Here is an 18,666-nt window from a genome sequence, read left to right on the forward strand (position 1 = left end):
GCACCAGCTCCGTAATCCAAAGGTAGAGGGATCAAATGGGACTAGGCAAACTAATGTTCAGGATGGTCTTTTCTCATTACAATGACATATATACCGGAATTCATTTAATGCATTAGTCACAGAACCTCAAGGGAGAAACTAGACTAACAACTCATGAGTGATCTTCCTTGTCAAGGACTATGCATGTTTAGGACTTTAAAATCTGATCACTGACATTCAAACAATTGTAGATTTAGATGACATTTATTTATGAAACCCTCATTTACAGAGAGTTAATCTTTTAAAATAAGCAATTTCTATATCTTGACTTTTTGTAAAGAAAACAGCTCAAAGACTTAAAATTGGAAACATGTCAGCATTTGGTACATTAATAAGTTAGGTTTGAACCAAAATATCCCCATTGTGGAAAAAGTACATAGAATCTTGGTATGGTCACTTCAGCTGTCACTGCTTTGAAATATTACATCAAAAGATGGCATTGGCAAGCACAAAAAGTGGTGCTCTGACACTGCTACTGGGCAGTTGATGTTACATGACAGTAACATTCTATTTTAACCTCTGGAATGAGAAATATTTTAAAACCTGATTGCATTTCATATAAAGTTTTCATAAACTGATGATCAACTTTTCATTTAATCATCCAAGAAGAAGTAGTTTCCACTTTTCTTCTGTTCCACATCCTGTTAGAAGAAGAAGAAGAGAAAACCCCATTAGAAACCTTACCCCTGCTTGGTCATACAGCATTCCAGATACATTTTTTTTCTTGTATGACAGATTTGAATAAAGCTTAGAATTCTTACCTTGATTGAATTGAGTTTGTTTATTCTTGGTCTGTAATTGTTTGGATCTCTTCTGAAAGTAATCTCAAGCTGAGACAAGAACTTATTCATGCCAGCCAAAAGAGTTTGAGGACTGTGAAGAAAGCAGGTGTATATTACTTTTCTCAAAGGTGATTTTAATGGTTTTGTAAACCTGCATAATCTGGAAAGGCAAGAGTGCAACCTCTTTTTCCTGGACTTCTGTTTATTTTCTTTTGCTAGGAACACAATGCACTAGGAAATCATACTGGCCTCTTAAATCACATCCCTTATTAGCATTATTGCCTTTCCACCTTTGCAATATTGGTTCCCTAGTGGTGCAGCAATAAAACTGCTAGTACATTTGCAAAGCTAACAAGGGTTCATTATAGTTTCAAATTGGATGGGGGACTGTGTGTTGAGATTCTTGAATTGCAGGGGGCTGGACTAGATGACTTGTACGTTCCTTCCAACCATACAATTTTATGATTAACTTTGGGATAAATGGCATAAACTGATATGCTCGTTCACCCAGTAAACACAACATTTCTAATCTAAGTTCTGTATTTGCCCTAGTATCAGGCTAAAATGCCACCCATTTTGCTATACTATTCACAGGTTGTGAAGATGGGAGAGGTATGAATGAGGTGAAGTATGTGGAGACCTTACCATGGGTGTTGATTGTGCTTCCTGCTGCTGGGAGTTACCAATTTTTTTAAAAACCTGCAAGACTCTAGTGCCAGGAAGTACTGCCCTTACTCTGATTGCTTCACAACTATTCCATGCAGTAATATGACATCAACACTAAGCTAACAAGAATACCACAGGGATTGAGCAAATAGTGTGGCTCCTTCCCAGGGTAGAAGGATCCAAATGCAGAAGCGGATCCTGTCGCCATAGGAACATAAGCATAAAAACTGCACTACAATATTTCCCCCCCCTGCTGTACATTTACCTGTTTGCCACTGTGCACCTGGATGGAATGCCATCAAAGACAATGACACGATCTGCAAGGTAGGTAGCCATGATGAAGTCGTGCTCTACCACAAAGGCAGTTTTTTTAGCATGGAGAATGAAACTGAAATCAAAGGGGAGAAATCAATGAGGGTTTTTGCAATTTTTAAAATGTTTTTTTTTTAAAGTTAAACTACCTTCAAGTATCAAATGAAACCTTTGCAGACATGCACCCCTCTTTCCCTATCCACTACCCAGGTTACCGTTTGACAACTCTAGCTGCCATCAGACGTTGTTCTGAGTCTAGGTATGCAGAAGGTTCATCAATCAAGTAGACATCAGCTGGCTTGCCAAGACAGAGGGCAAGAGCAACCCGCTGCAACTCACCACCAGACAATGTTTGCACCTGGTTGAAGCAATATTAAAAAATTCACTTGGTGTAAGAGGGAAGGGACCCATTAACTACAAAACATGGGTGATAAATACCTCTTGATCAATGATATTTTCAATCTGTAGAGGTTTCATTACATCAGTCACAAACTGGGGGTGTGTATAGGCATCTCGAATCTTTTCATGAAGTAGCTGACGTACACTTCCCTATCAAAATAAATTCACACTTTGCTTAGTCCAGTTCCCCTCATTCTTACTCTGTCATTCCCATTACTATTGCTTAGAAAGTGAAAACGTGAAACAAACACTTACAGTAGACTTAGGACTAATCTTCTGCGGCTTATAACTAACATTTAAAACTGGTACTTCACCTGTAAGAGAGACATTATATGTAGTCACAGTAATTAAAAACAAAATTAACAGTTTTAAATTATATGTTAAATAAATAGACAAAACATTACTTTTATCATCAGGTGTCAGTCTCCCAGCAAGCATGCGAATGAATGTCGTTTTTCCAGTTCCTGTAAGTTAATATATATATAATTAAAATTAGCAAAGCATAGTTTATGGCTAGTCTTTAAAACATAAATCTGCATATAATAAAATTGGCAAAGCTTTGGGGAACAGCACTTTTTATAGAGATCTAAAGGCACTATATAGGTCCAGTTGAAATACACTCACCATTTTCTCCCAGCATCACCATTATTTCAGAGTCAGTGAATTCTCCAGCAACGATTGACAGCTCAAATTCCCCCATCTTTTTTCTCATTCCAGGATATTTATACATACACATCTTCTTGACCTCTTCTTCATTAGCTGTCTCTGCTACCTTAAAAACAAGAGATGCATCTCGGAACCGTAGGTTTTCTGTTGGAACATAGCCATCCAAGAAAATGTTTATCCCTGTAAGAAGATAAATCATCATTAGTAAAGAGCACCTAAACCAGGCATAGGATTATCAAAAGATAAATCACCAACATGACAGAACAACAGACAACCCAAAAATAGGACTCAGCTCTTTTTAGGGGTACTCAGGGTCTGCTCTTCACTTGGAAATTCATGTTATATTACTTTCATGGTACTGAGATAAAACAGACAAGGAATGACGTGAATAGAACTATATAGATGGAAATAACTATATATTGGTAAGGGCAAGAGCTAACCCAGCTGAGTAATTTGTCTAATGTGACCTACTTTTTAAGTATGAGAATCCTGAGAGCATTTAGGAAGTATTTGTAAAAAAAACCCACACACTAAAGATGTCAAATTGTTTACATCACACATAACTATTTTGTAGGAAGAACACATAATTGAGGAAGAAGAGAAAGGTGATTTAAAATATAATTACCTTCTCTTACACTAAAAGGCATAGTGACAACACCATAAGCACTTGGCACACCATATAAGCAGCAGATGAAGTCAGACAAATAATCGAGCACACTCAGGTCATGTTCCACAACAATAATATACCTAAAAAAACAAAAACAAAAAGATAGTTGAATTAGTTTTCTTCTGTTTTTAGATTCAAGCAAAAATATGACAGCATGAATTTTTTCTGATAGTGCATGGTATCATACGTACATGGTACCATTTCATACTGCATTTTAAGCAAAATTGTAAATATTGAAAATCTGGTTGCCGTTATTTTACTAAGATATGAAAGTCAAAAAATGTCAGTTTCAGTTTATTCTCCACTTTACCCAATAAATTACAAAAGCAGATACAGTAAGAGACATTAAAAACAAAAAATAATAGATATAAGTGGGATGTTCTCCAGGAGCAAGCAATGCCAATCCCTACTGTTTCTACATTAAAACTAGAAACAAAACAGTAGCATCCCCAGACTCTGCATCTCTAAGTGCTTAAGATAAGGCATACTGACATTGGTTTTGGTTGAAATCACAAAATCTGATATGAATTCAGGCGCTAGTGGGCAGGATAATACTATGAACAATTAGTATTATTACCATAGCTGTGAATCTTCCCTTTTTTGCAGGAAATTCCCCTATCAGTACTATGGTCTATAGTATAGTACTGATAGGGGAATTTCCCACAAAAAAAGGGAAGGTTGACAGCTATGATTATTACTAATTTAATTATGCATCACCTTCTAACTGCAGATCTGAAGGAAACTTACGTAGTAAACCAATATTAAACACATGCAATAAGAACTACAGTGGTACCTCGGGTTAAGAACTTAATTTGTTCTGGAGGTCCGTTCTTAACCTGAAACTGTTCTTAACCTGAAGACCACTTCAGCTAATGGGGCCTCCCGCTGCTGCTGCGCCACCAGAGCACGATTTCTGTTCTTATCCTGAAGCAAAGTTCTTAACCTGAAGCGTTATTTCTGGGTTTGCGGAGTCTGTAACCTGAAGCGTCTGTAACCTGAGGTACCACTGTATAAGTAGGGATACTAAACATCCCGCCTCCAAGTACATACCTCTCATAAGAAAATTATCACATGTTAATCAGCATTATGAGGCTTGAGTAATAGTACCTCCATTTATAATTACATTACTTACCGGTCAGGATTTATTAGAGATCGAATAGTAATGGCAGCCTTCAGACGCTGCTTAACATCCAGGTAGCTGGAGGGCTCATCAAACATGAAGCTATCCCAAGGAGAAAGAAAAAAAAAGGATGGGGGGGGGGGAAGGTTTTATGTTCATCAAATTTAACACACCACCCATCCTTCCCTAAATTCCATTTCTCTCTAATAATGAACTGAGAACCAATAAGAATGGAGCCAAAAAAGGGATTGTTAAGAAACAAGAGGGATATGCCAGCACCATCAGGTGCACCTAAAGGTATGCAGAAATACAGAAAATCTCAAAAAAGTGAATGGGAAATGGGCCTTGAGGGATGAAATGCCATGTTAGTAAAGAGGAATGAATTGGCCCATTTGAACCCTTTACACAGCTTCGGGGTATGGCAGGCTGGAATCCTGAATACTAGTACTCCTGTTAAGGGGTGAGGATACAGTATTCTGTTGCCGTGTCCCATTTCTCAAAGGCTCCATGCTCTGGCATTTGGTGCCTTGTTGTTCTGCCACAGTATCACACAAAGCAGTGATAACTCACTGGGCGAGCACAGAGGTCGGACCCAGTTATCTGTCTGGTTTCACTCAAAGAATTCTCCCAGCAAGTTGTGAAAAATGTCTTTTCAATGTTACACATGGACAACTGCACATGAGCTTCCTTGCTAGAAAGTGAACACTCGTGTTAAGTCACAAGTATTTCAGTCCCTACATTGTCTGTAGAATAGATTAGTCCCCATGAACACAGCATCCCTGGTTATAAATACAAGTTTAAAGCATGCTGAATGCTAAAATTTGAATACTCTCTTGTCAAAACGCTGCATAAAATAATTTGTAATAGAAATGGTCATGTGACTATTATGGACTCCTGCCAACTTAGAAAGTATTCAGTCTTAACACCACAAGCTTCTATCCAATGGTGTGGACATAAGGGGAACAGACTTCTACTCATATATCTGAAGGCAACCCTGTATAGGGAAGTTTTTAATATTCAATGTCTCAATTGTGTTTTCATTTGTTGGAAGCTGCCCGGAGAGGCTGAGGTAACCCAGCCAGATGGGTGGCATATAAATAAATGATGATGATGATGATGATATTGTTATACAACAGGACTTCTCTCCTCTTCTGTAAACTCTCAAGATCTGCTCTGGCGGGTCAAGTGATTCTCCAGGGCAAGTTTGGTGGTTGTGATGGGCTGCAGGGAGGAAAGACAGCTCCACTTGCACAACACTAGATTTCACACAGTTTATAAACCCTAGTCAGGAAAAGACGTGAAGTTAATTAGATAAGTGGAAAAACTAAGGTCTAATTTTGAACTTTCGAAATGCCTGGCCCGCATGACAAAGTGAGTGAAAATTATGCATACAACTCAAGTCACAAACAATATTCTAAAATTAGCAAAGTTACTGAAGTCACTATTAAAAGCCAAATTGCTACATACATGTCAGCTTTTTGAATGCAAACCACAGCACAGGCAAATCTCTGAAGTTCTCCTCCAGATAGATCTTCAACGTTTCTTTCCCTCAGATGAGATAAATCTGCAAATATATTTTTCTTACAACCAAGTACATACAAAATATGCTAACATGTCAACTGGCTACACTTAAATATACCGGTATTCGTTTCTACACAAGAACTTCACCATTCATCTCAATAAGTAACTCCACACATTAACCTGGGTTGCATCAACAGTGTCCACTGCACAACATGTATAAGTCCCAAAATGAACTGATGCCCTCTGCAAACAATGGCTTCAGCTATAGCATCCTTCTGGATGACCTTTTTGGAATGAACCTTGAGACATAATTTTTTTTATAAATGTTTTTGTTCATTCCTAGAAAGTAGGCTCTGGAAAGGCAGTGGTGAGGGACTACTGCTCTTCCCTGTGGCCTTTAGCCCATAGGGTTCCATCATATTCCCATATTGTTCATAAAAAGGTAAAAATGTGCCTTTTTCAATGACCTCTTGTGTTGGCGTTTTTAATTTGGGCCTCCATTTGGTAATTCTGTGGCATTTATTTTATGGTTACTGTATTATTAATTTGTTTTATTGTGACTGAGATGGATCCAGACTATCAATACCAGTGGAAAAAGTGAACTGTTCACGACTAAGTCCAACTGATTTCAATGGGTCTACAGCATGACTAACTTAGTCTGGATCCAATCAATTTTTAAGCTTAAGTCCTATTACTGGGTCAGAATGGCAATATACACATGATTATACTTTTACAAAGAAAGCCTAAAATATCTCATAAGTAACTAATATTAATCACCATTCTGCACTAAGCAGTCTATAAACATTCTTAAATGTTAAAAAATGCAATGCTGAATATGAATTTAAAAGTTTAAGGTTTATGAAAGACGTTTCAATTTTAAAAACAAAACAGAAAGCTTTTAGGACTAATTACGCAGATTATTTTAAAACTTTGTATAAAAACATCACTTACCAAGCTGCTGACATACAATAGTCTGTGTGCCAGTTTCATCTTTCCTGTCCAATATAGTGCCCACTGTTCCCTGTCACGATAAGATGACAATCAGGACTTTACTTAAGCCATGATATGAGATACTGTACTAAAATTGTAATCTGCTCTTGACTAAAACTCTGCCTTATATCTTTCATACACAACGGGGTGAGCTCCCATTGCTCTGTCGCAGCTTCTGCCAACCTAGCAGCTTGACAGCACACCAGTGCAAGTAGATAAATAGGTATCACCATGGCAGGAAGGTAAATGGTGTTTCCGTGTGCTCTGGCACTCATCACGGTCCTGTGTGTGCCAAAAGCATTTAGTCATGTTGGCCACATGATCTGGAAAGCTGTCTGTGGAGAAACACCAGCTCCCTCGGTCTGAAGCAAGATGAGGACCGCACCCCATAGTTGCCTTTGACTGGACTTAACCATCCTGGGGTCCTTTACCTTTACCCCATACAGAAAACCTGCCTGTTTCTTCCCCCTCATCCCACCTTACAGCACAATCCTAGCCATGTCTACTCAGAACCAAGTCCTACTGAATTCAATGATGTTTACTCCAAGATAAGGGAACTTAGGACTGCAGCCTTAGCTAACAAGCTTACTCACCTTAGCAGCTTTAGGGATCTGGTCCACATACTGGGGCTTAATGATGGCCTTGAGGTCATCTTCCAAGATCTTGGTGAAATAGTTCTGCAACTCAGATCCTCGAAAGTAAGTCAGGATTTCTTGCCAATCAGGAGGATCCTATACAAAAGCATTTCAAATAAACACTTGAGAGGTATGGAAACACATCTAAGGACAAGAATACTTTGAATGGCATTTTGAGAAAATGTTTCAAGTGCTCATGAAGGAGCAGTGGCCTCCTAGAGCAACACTAGCTGTGATCACACCCCAGTAGTCCGTAGTAAACACTTTACATTGAATGTAAAAGTGGCTCTGTTTTCTAGTACCCTAGCATAAGGAACAAAGCACAACTCCTCTAATTCTAGATACAGGTAGGTAGCCGTATTGGTCTTTGTATCTGAAGAAGTGTGCATGCACACAAAAGCTCATACCAAGAACAAACTTAGTTGGTCTCTAAGGTGCTACTGGAAGGAATTAAATTTTTTGTTTCAACTCCTCTAATGTAAGGAATAAAGCAAAATATGTGACCTAAGTGTTAGGTCCGAACCAGAGATCATGGTTTATTGCACTCCAAACAAGCCATGATGCGATGCAAAGATTTATTCTTGAACATGGGTTGTTTAGCACTAAAGAAATCACAATTCCCGTTCAGTTGTAACTGGAAGCGTGGGATTATGGTTTTCACTCCCACTCATGCTAGGAGAAGAAAAGCAGGTGTAATCTTCACATTCATGGTAAACTATTAGCTATGGTGTAATGTGACTCACAAATGTGTCTATCATGTTTCATAAAACAGTAGCAGCAGCAGCAGCAGCAGCAGCAGCAGCAGCAGCAGCAGCAGCAGCAGCTTACAGCTCTGTTCTTTTTTACATCGGAGAAATTGTCAGGTGGTATTTCTGAGAAGCTAGTTTGAAGCAAATCACGCAGGACTAAATTTAACCCATCCAACTTGCACAGAATACAGCTAGCAAGTCATGACATCTACTTGTGGGCAACCAATTATTTGTACAAAAACTTAACTTTAACATCAATTAGGTCAAGTAGTCAAAACCGAGATGTCTGAACCTACTGCTTACTTATGCATTGTCACAGAAATCTAGGATTTAAAACTTTTAATGGAGGTATAAAAATGATATTCCCAATTACGCAAGGATTCCCCCCCCCAAAAAGTATGGTGTATCAATTCAAGCTTTGGGGTTTAAAGTTTACACAAAATACTACTACACAAGGCAAAAACCACCAAGTGTTTAAGTGGGATGTGAATGCAAGTGAATTCACAGCTGGAAAGGGGGAATGGAATAAGAACTGTATTTTGGTAGTAGAGCACATACATTGCATGCAAAAGGTCCCAAGGTCAACCCACTGCACCTCCAGCTAGGGCTGGGAAAAGACTTCTGCCTGAAACCCTTGACTGCTGTTGCCAGTTAGTGTAAACAATATTGAGTTAGATGGTCTGACTTGGTATAAAGCAGCACCCTATGTTTCTGTGTTCATAACACAGAATGGTGTAATAATGCATAAAATAAAAAAGACCAATAGCAATAGAGTGGAAAGATGCTTATGGCAAAACCTGTCATCACTGCTGCTTTACAATGCTTGTTCTTTCAACAGCCTCCTTTTCGCACCCATTAACAGGAAAATGATGGTTAACATCCTCACATGAAAGACGTTTGTATATCTCTTAGCATACATATTTGTGAACTTCCTAATGGTTAAATGGCCATATAGATTTTACTTATTGGGGCAAAGTAATGCTGCCAGTCTAGCAAGCACTACTCGTTTTCATTTTCACAATAACTGCAAAATGCAGTTTCAAAGGATATTAGGAAATCACATTTGGCATATATTTAAAATACATACATCGTATTTTCCAAGGTTTGGCTTCTGTTTTCCTGCTAAGATTTTCAAGGCAGTTGACTTTCCAATACCATTGGTTCCAACCAACCCCAGCACCTCTCCTGGACGTGGAATAGGCAACCTTCATAAAGTAATCCAACATTTTACACAACAATAAACGGACACAGCCTTAACTAAAGCAAGACAAAACTTAGGTGTTAATTCAATATGCTTTCCTCTCTCAACCCCATTATGTGCATCATTTTAATCAGAAATAAGGAAATATAATTAATGATATCTAAAGTGATCTCTATTTGCTCTGGAATTTAAAATTATATACACTATCCTTTAATTGCTTTACAAAGGCAAACAAGACACATTTACCAAGGAGAGTAATTCAGAAGGAAAGACTTTTCGCCATAAGTCATATGTGCGGGTACACGCACGCACACACACATCACACTCACTCATACTCCTATCTTGGAAGGAATGGCTTCTTTCTTCTAAACCAGAGCTTTCCAAACTGTGTGTCACAACATGTTAGTGTGTCAGCTACCATGTGTAGGTGTGTCGTGCAAACACACTTATAAGGGGTTAGTTTAACCCCCGGTTTGCTAGTAAAACTGAATTACTGTGTCACAAAATGATACATGTCTAAAAAGTGTGTCACCAACATGAAAAGTTTGGAAAACTCTGTTCTAAACCTATGGGTCATCTATCAAATATTATACTGCTGTGAAGAAAGGTGTCCTTAAAAACACTATTAATAAAGCAGAGATCTAAATGCAGCCTGTGCTATTGGATACATCCTACAAGAAGAAAGCAGCTTCCTGTCCATCAAAAGGTGGTTGAACTGTTTGAAGAGGAAGAAGAGTTTGGATTTGATATCCCGCTTTATCACTACCCTAAGGAGTCTCAAAGCGGCTAACATTCTCCTTTCCCTTCCTCCCCCACAACAAATACTCTGTGAGGTGAGTGAGGCTGAGAGACTTCAAAGAAGTGTGACTAGCCCAAGGTCCCCCAGCAGCTGCATGTGAAGGAGCAGAGACACAAACCTGGTTCACCAGATTACGAGTCTACCGCTCTTAACCACTACACCACACTGGCTCCCACTGTTTGCTTGCAGTGGCCTAGCACAAAGCTTCCAGTGGAGCAATGTAATACTGTTGACCCATTTAAAAAACCAGTAACTCAAGGACTGGTTCGTATATGGCTGCACCAAGTTATTCTTTGTATTGTTTTCTGAAGACTCACACAGAGTTAGCACTGTGTAAAAAGCAAGTGCAGAAGACTGTGGCAATCCTACATGAATTCTGTACCCCTTGGTACAGTAATTTAGCTCAAGGAAAATTCTCCTTCACTCCATGAAGGTAGCTGTGAACAAATGTCAAGTTTAGCTTCAATTACAAAGCTCCCTTTACATTTATCAATGAAAACAGACCCTTTTAAAAAAAGTTCTGTACCAGGTAAGCAATGAAGCCAAATATGTTTAGCTCACAACACGGAGAATGACAATGAAGTAAACACCTTCACCCCCACATTCAGATTCCTAGGTTGTTTGTGGGGGTAAATGGCTGCTAGCATATAGCAACTTGCTAGCACTGGCTTCCAATCTGCAACTGAGCCAACTTCAAGGTTTTGGTATTAACATGTAAGGCCCTGTGCAGCTCAGGACCATATCACTTGAGAAACTACCTTATATTCCCAGGTCACTGCATTTTGTAGAAGAGTTTCTCCTCAAAGTCCCCAAATATCAGAAGCCCACTCACCAGTGATTTTGACTACAGCTGTCAGTGTGACTGCCCCATTCTGTGGAATGATAGGCACCCACTATCTGCACTTTCTGGAAACAACTGAATACATTTTGTGTGTGTGTGTGTGTATGTGTGTGTGACAAGCGTTACCAGCTGGATGAATAAATCTCTGCCACGGGTTTCCATTCTGTATTGTTTAAAATTCAAATCCTTGTGCCCCCCGTTAACTTTTTAACAGCAGTTATTATTTTATTTTGTACACTGCCTTGAAGGAAAGTGGAAGGTGATTAACAAATAATAATAATTTATATTAACAACTTTTCAGGGGTTGTAGCAGAGTGATACCTGTGAAGTTTGAAGGCATTGGCACAGTATCTGTGTGTTGTTTCTTTCTCCAGGTTGCTAGGCAAGTTAACAATGGACAAGGCTCCAAAAGGACATTTCTGTAACACAAATAAAATATGTTTAACATTACAACAAATAAACAAAACAAAAGCCAAGTATACTATTGGAATAAGACTGTTTTTACTTGTATTTGCTGCCCCTATCCTACAGTGTTGTCAGGAAACAAGCCATGGTCCGATTTGCCATCTGAACCTAGACTTACATACAAACCATGAGAAGCAAACCAAGAACAAACCTTGGTTTCCCTCTTGAACTTTGTCAGGAGACCAAAAAAAGAAAAAGAAAAAAGAAAGAAAAAGAAGAGGGGGAAAAAAGACAAGCAAGACCACAATGTATTTTCCAACAGCACAGTAGGTGGGTGAGAGCAGCAAAGCATGTTATTTCAGCAACGTTTACCAGCACATCGCTTTTTCTCATTAAACCAGTTTATTTTAAACTATGGTTTAATGTACTCAGTGAACCAGGCCACAGTGGGGTTTTCAGAGTTTACAACGGTACATGCAAGGTAGGCCATGAACATGTCACTGGCCATGTTTATTTGAATGTCTGGGAGGTGGGGACGTGCGATGACAAAGCACACAAGCCCAAAATTCGCAATGTATGGAGGTGGGATCGGGAGAAGATGAGATCACCCATGTCCAAACAGCTCTAATGTGACATATGCTTTAAACAGCTTTCAATTATTATTACTAGACATAATCTTTACCTTTATGCAAATACCACAACCAATGCACAATGTTTCAGAAATCCATGCTATTTTGCACTGTGATGTCACTTCTATGCACAGCTTCCCTGGTGAAAAGGAATATTAAAAAGATTAGACACACAGGTCTTATTGAAAGCATTAGTATGGAATGTGATCTAGAAACCATGCAGTAGCATCAATTTGTGACTTAGACCAACCCCAGAGTCGCACACGACTGGACCTGATGGTCAGGGGTCCCTTTAACTTTACCTTTTTAGTCATGAATTTGAATTCCACGTGATGCAGTTTTCATGGTTTTAATTGCCCCAAATTCTCCATATTCTTATTATGATACTGTACTTTCATACACATTTTAAAAAAACTACTGAAGATGGCAGATACGCTGGATACTTAAAAATCTGACTCTGTAGTCTACAAACCAGTAAGTGAAACATTCAGCCTGTTTTAATTTTAAGAGTTTTGTATTAAGTGTTTTGAGTTCCTTACCCATTCGAACCACAGGACAGCTCTTTTTGCACTCTTGGCGGCATTTCTTTGGCTTACACTTGTCATGGCTCACAATAGCAATTCTTGTTAGCTTATCAGCCATTGTGATGAACTTAGAATTACGTAGATACACAGCCTAGAGATTCCAAAACAATGGAATTGGATAATTCAAGTTCTAAGTGGAAACAAACAGAATGATTAATAAAAAGTGAGAAAGCACAGGATTGGAGTCTATATAATGATATGGGAAGTGCAGTCCAAGGTCAAGGATGTTCATTAAACTCAGGCAAGGGTTCTCATTTTGACAAGCAATCATTGTGGGCAAAGTCTAGAAACTGGGAATGTGTTGCCCTCCAACTCACACCTGCCCCAGTCAGCATGAGCAATAGTCAGCGATGATGGAAGTTAAGACTCCCAACAAGATTTGGAGGGGCACGGATTCCCATCCTGCTCAAGTTCCCAATATTTATTCAGCTGGTTGTGACAGACAAGGAAGATATTTCACTAAGATACTTGAAGAGATGCCACAATAGGGACATTTCTGTAAATAAATAAAGTCACACACTGGTCCAAAATAAAACGTTGACAGAAGTACCAGTTTTTATATGGAAAACCACAGAGACTGAGAAATGCAATGAAAGAGAAAAATCTGGTTACCTTCCTTATGCATATTTCAAAGATATGACCTATGCTGCCATATTTTAATACAGGCATCCCTGACCACTGGTCCTGTTAGCTAAGAATGATGGGAGTTGTAGTCCCAAAACATCTGGAGGGCCAAGTTTGGGGATGCCTGTTTTAATACTTCAACTTATATTCAACAAAGTGTCAAGCAGAGCTGATGAAATATGTGCGTATATACACACAATAAAATGTACATACCACTTGACTGTAAACCCCCCCTCAAAGCAATTAAAATATACATATACACATACTTCTAATTACTTCTTCATGCAAAGCGACAAATTATTTCTGGAAAGTATTTTTATCCAAGGAAACACAAAGAGGTCTCTTATGTGTTTTTTTTATTCATGCATGCTTATATACACCACAGTAATTTTATTCTCCATTTTAAAAATTCATTGTGGTAATTTGTGGGTCATTTTGAAGCTGTGAAAGACTAGTGGTACATACTGAATGACAAAGGCATTATCTCCTAGCAATGGAAGCAAGTATCTGGCTCCACCCATCAATATTACAAGCTTCTTTACTATCATGGATTGATAAATTCAGTTTCATGTATAACCAAATTTACATTAACACTTGAACCGGTAAGGACTTAACAGCAAGATGACTGGGAATATGCTGCCTTCAAGAACATCATGCTTTTGCCTCCTGCAAAACTGCCTCATTATCTCTGACAACTATGCTTCCTACCTCTGAGTTGGACGCTACAAAATTATAAGGTAAATCAAATACCAGCACGCTTCTAGTGCCGTGATCTTTAGCTGCAAGTGTACTGTCCTGAAAATCAGGTATTACAATAACTAGGTGAGCAGAATCGACAATTTTCTAGTGAAATCTTTTATTTAAAAAATGCTTCAGAATTTGGGCCCAACCAGAGATTGACATGGTAATACCATGGAAGTACACTGTGCAGAACAGTACTGTCCAGATAAGGGGATACGTCTTTAAGTATGTTCAGCATAACAATACAATATGAGTACTTATAAAGATCTTTTTGAGTAAGCTCTTTACTGAAGTAGTTACATAATCAAAAATATAACAGACCAGACATGACAACAGGACATACCACGAATATAACACATGGCTAAGTAATACAACAATGAAATAGGATGGAAGATTAGAAAGACAGAGAGAAAGGAAATTAAGGAATAGAATCCCAATGGGACAATGACTATTTCATGAAAAAATAAGAAATACCACTTCTGAGCCAGAGAGGAACAAGGAGTTTTAGAGGTTTTCAGATAAACAAGGATATTCTATCTTATTCTCCTTCTCTCACATCCTTCATGTAACTACATTAAAGTGTTCTTCGTACAGAATGCTACACTCTAGTGCATGTTCTCTATTACTGGAAAATTCTTATTGCTAGGCAGGCTCTATAATAAAGCTGTTTGCACAGCAGAATACCTTGGACCACACTCTGGAAAACAGAATGGTCACTGTAAAAACAAAGTTGGCCATCCTCATCATATTACATACATAACAGACTTGCCTTTAAAACAGACAACCCAACCTTCTACCTACACAGCAAATGCCTCAGTGTGGCAGAAAAACACTATTACTTCATTTATGTTAATTCTTTTTTTTTTTTAAAAAATTGCATTAAGGTAAAACATATTTTATTTGCAACAAATTGAAAAAGTGCATTAAAATTATGCATATTTACATGATCAAAACTTCGTTTTAGCTTCTGATTAGCTTCAATGTGAAGTCATGTTTTCCACTGAGACAAAGCTATCATAGAATCAGAGTTGGAAGAGACCACAAGGGCCATCCAGTCCAACCCCCTGCCAAGCAGGAAACACCATCAAAGCATTCCTGACAGATGGCTGTCAAGCCTCCGCTTAAAGACCTCCAAAGAAGGAGACTCCACCACACTCCTTGGCAGCAAATTCCACTGTGGAACAGCTCTTACTGTCAGGAAGTTCTTCCTAATGTTTAGGTGGAATCTTCTTTCTTGTAGTTTGAATCCATTGTCCAAAGTGTTCTTTATCCATAGTCCAAATATTATGCAGGCAATGCCATCCCAACACAAGCCAAACCAAATAGGAAGTCAGCAACTCACTTGTGAAATCCTTCAGTTGCTGTTTAGCACCTGAACTGTTTTTCGGCTACTTAGTAACTGTAAGCAGATGCTGTCACTGTAAAAGCTGTGATGCACCATAAGGCCTGAAGATACACTGTCCACATAATTGAAAACAGGAGCTGCTAAAGAAGCTGCCACTAAGATGAGCTGTACTACTGTGTTCATCTTGCTGATAAATGTTGGCTTTAACTGAGCAGTGGCATAACATGGATTAAAATATCTAAGTGTTCTTAGTGGAGGAACAGTTCTGTATAGCACATAAAAAACAGCAGCAATTAATGCAATGTCCCTAAAAATGATCATAGATTTAAGAGGAACTGGAATAAGATTTGCACAAGTCAGACTAATGTACGGGACGCTGATAACAACTTTATCAGCCAGAGGGTCTAGGGCACTTCCTAAAGATTTTTGGTTGGCCCAGTTTCATGCAATAAAGCCATCCAACAAATTTGTTATTCCAGCCAGAGTAAATACACCCAATGCAATACTGAAATTTTCTTTAACAATCAAGTAGCCCAAAACTGGTGCCAGAACAATCCTTGTCATTGAGAGAAAATTAGGAATTGTCTAAGAGTTTTAATACAGTTCGGCGTATCCGTGGGAAGGCCTCGCTTTCCTGGCACCGTGCTCAAGTTTTCTGTGGGCCACCCATGGGGCAACCTCCAACCCTGTAGCTGGACCGCTTACACCATGGCTGCCTGGGCCCTCGGGTGGAACACCTGGGCCAGGCCGAGGTGAGCAGCTGCCAGGAGCCCAGCAGGTGCAGCAGCAGGCATGGGCAGACGGCAGCCACAAGTGGCACCAGGGAGAGGAATCTGGTGCTGGAAGCTTCACTGGGGCCCGCACCCCTCAGAAGCCCCCAGCTGCAGGCATCAAATTATGTTAATTCTGAGCAGGGGTCATGTTTGCTGATATTCTACTTGATGTTATACTTGGCCAGTAGTTAGAGCAAAAAGCCCCACCCTGTAGGAATGCAAAGAAAGGCCACTTTCTGCCTCTGTAATCTCCTAGAGTCCACCCCCTCTTTTCATTTAAAGATATCAGTTTTTCCTCATGAGGGCCAGGAAAGAGAGAAGCGACTAGCATATGCTGCGAGAGAGTGAAATATGCTGTGAGAGCTTTGCTATAGCAATAATAATAAGCTATTTAAGAAGCTGGTCTTTCTGGCAAAGAGAACTGCTGACACAGGAAAAGGAAGCAAAGCTCCAGCTATAAGCCAAGTTCTCCCCAGTGCAGAGATCCTGTTTTAGTACCTCAGTTGGGATTTCTATTTCTGCACAGCATTTTTGTAGGAGACCACTTTCCCATAGTTGTCATAAGAAATGATATAATTATCAATGCTTTCTGATTTCTAGGTCCTTCAGAACTGCCTGATGTGGCTGAACAAAGTTATGAGTGAGAATATTTTTTAAGCAGCTGTTAGCAATAAAAATGGTTACCTTTAAGGTACCTTAGCTCTCTCGCTTTGGCTCCAACAGACAAACACACCTATTTTAACTTTAAAAAGGCAACTCCTACATCCCTATATGTACACAGATCAACTAACCATCCTAAAATCCACAATGGAAAACCATAAAGGGATCATCCTTAACTAAGCCATTACTTAATGCAGGGGGGATAAAGAAAGTGCACATTTTTATGGTACCTTCCAACCCTACAATTGTTATGATTCTATGTAATAAATAGCCTCTAGCAATTTTAGACAGCAGTAAAACCCCAACATGTCAAATTTACCAGTAGAAGACCAATTTATCCATCTCAACTTATTGTGTTTAGAAGAGACACTAGTCTACTCATGTCAATACTACTGCTGCACCATACATTTAAAGCACTACTGTATAAAAGTTCAGCAGTCATGGCTTCCCTTAAAGAATCATGGGAACTGTAGTTTGCTATGGTTACTGAGAGTTGTTACAAAATGCCTGTTGCCTCATAGAGCTACACTTTTCAGAGTGAGTAGTTTAACAAGCAACTCCTCTTTCCTAGGAGCTCTGTCAGGGGAATATAGGGTTTCCTAAGGACTCTTTGCACCCTGAAAAAAACTACAGCTCCCAAGATTATTTGTGGGGAGCCATGGCTGCTAAAATGCCACAGCAGTGCTTTAAATGCATGACACAGACGTGGCCTTACATCTCGGAAGATTAAAAACCAAGGGATTGGAACTCTCCTTCTCTCTTTACATATACTGTACACGTATGGAGAGCCACCGACACTGAATTTAATAGGAGATGCAGGATACAACCAACAATGCAGGGGGGGGGGGAGGGTCTTGACTTATGACACTTACCTGAGCGGCTCATGCAAGAGGGGAAAAAAGAGTAATTTTAACACCTTTTGACAGTCGACCACTGTTTTAACCTTTCTCACCAGGAGGGTCTGTTTAGCTGGAGCCAACCCACCCACCCACCCAAAAATTTCCCTTTTCAAAGCGTGGAAGCCACCCAGCCCCCAAAGGCCTCTGCGTGGGAAAAAATTAAGATCCGAATTCATTATGGAGGGTCGGGAACAACGAAGGGGTTCGACAACCCGTGGAGATGGGGAAGAACTAAAGGGGAAGGAAGGAAGGAACCCCGAGAGGCTGGAGCCTGCCCTGCCTATTCGGCAGCTGGAAGGGCGGGCGGGGCCCCGCGTGTTCCTCATACAGTCGAAGCCGGCCAGGAACCCGCGCGGCCCAGCCAGCCTTATCTCCAGCCGCTCAAGCGGCTCCAACTGCCCAGAGGAGGAGCGGGTGGCCTCCAAGTTATCGCTCTTCAGCAGCTTTTACTTACCAAGAAGCGAAGGGGGGGGTAGAAGGGGAGGCCTCCCGTCCGCGGAGGGAAACGGGGAAGCTGCGAAGGGCCCCCTCCGGGGTTCGCAGCTGGACTCGGAGACAACGTGCTCCGGCTGCCACCCGGCCAAAATGGCCGCCACCCTAAAAGGAGGAGCTGGCGCCG

General features: G+C 39.9%; 2 protein-coding genes across 2 annotated transcripts; both read right to left on the minus strand.

Annotated features, from left to right (window-relative positions):
* Positions 1–608: 608 nt before the first annotated feature.
* ABCE1 (ATP binding cassette subfamily E member 1) lies at positions 609–18,657 on the minus strand. The gene is made up of 18 exons (XM_033161225.1): positions 18,502–18,657; positions 12,961–13,135; positions 12,475–12,560; positions 11,709–11,806; positions 9,634–9,751; positions 7,756–7,893; positions 7,124–7,193; positions 6,119–6,215; positions 4,664–4,753; positions 3,490–3,611; positions 2,823–3,044; positions 2,603–2,662; positions 2,454–2,512; positions 2,238–2,348; positions 2,015–2,157; positions 1,753–1,875; positions 801–912; positions 609–680 (listed from the first exon to the last, which is right to left on the minus strand). Exons 2-18 carry the CDS (start codon positions 13,061–13,063, stop codon positions 633–635), a joined length of 1,800 nt encoding a protein of 599 aa, XP_033017116.1. The 5' UTR covers positions 13,064–13,135; positions 18,502–18,657; the 3' UTR covers positions 609–632.
* LOC117053483 (cardiolipin synthase (CMP-forming)-like) lies at positions 15,710–16,294 on the minus strand. The gene is given in 3 exon segments (XM_033161227.1): positions 15,710–15,765; positions 15,768–15,826; positions 15,828–16,294. Coding segments are annotated over 3 exon segments (552 nt in total). The 5' UTR covers positions 16,280–16,294; the 3' UTR covers positions 15,710–15,724.
* Positions 18,658–18,666: the final 9 nt, after the last annotated feature.

This window comes from Lacerta agilis, chromosome 9 (assembly GCF_009819535.1).
Source record: "Lacerta agilis isolate rLacAgi1 chromosome 9, rLacAgi1.pri, whole genome shotgun sequence".
Taxonomy (NCBI): domain Eukaryota; kingdom Metazoa; phylum Chordata; class Lepidosauria; order Squamata; family Lacertidae; genus Lacerta; species Lacerta agilis.

Excerpts from the sequence above, each read along its gene's own strand:
- ABCE1 (XM_033161225.1), bottom strand. The coding sequence starts at position 13,063 with ATGGCTGATAAGCTAACAAGAATTGCTATTGTGAGCCATGACAAGTGT. Across the intron at positions 7,894-9,633 it reads CAAACCTTGGAAAATACGAT|GATCCTCCTGATTGGCAAGA; the intron begins GTATGTATTTTA and ends GCTTTTGTATAG. Across the intron at positions 2,349-2,453 it reads AGATTAGTCCTAAGTCTACT|GGAAGTGTACGTCAGCTACT; the intron begins GTAAGTGTTTGT and ends TTATTTTGATAG.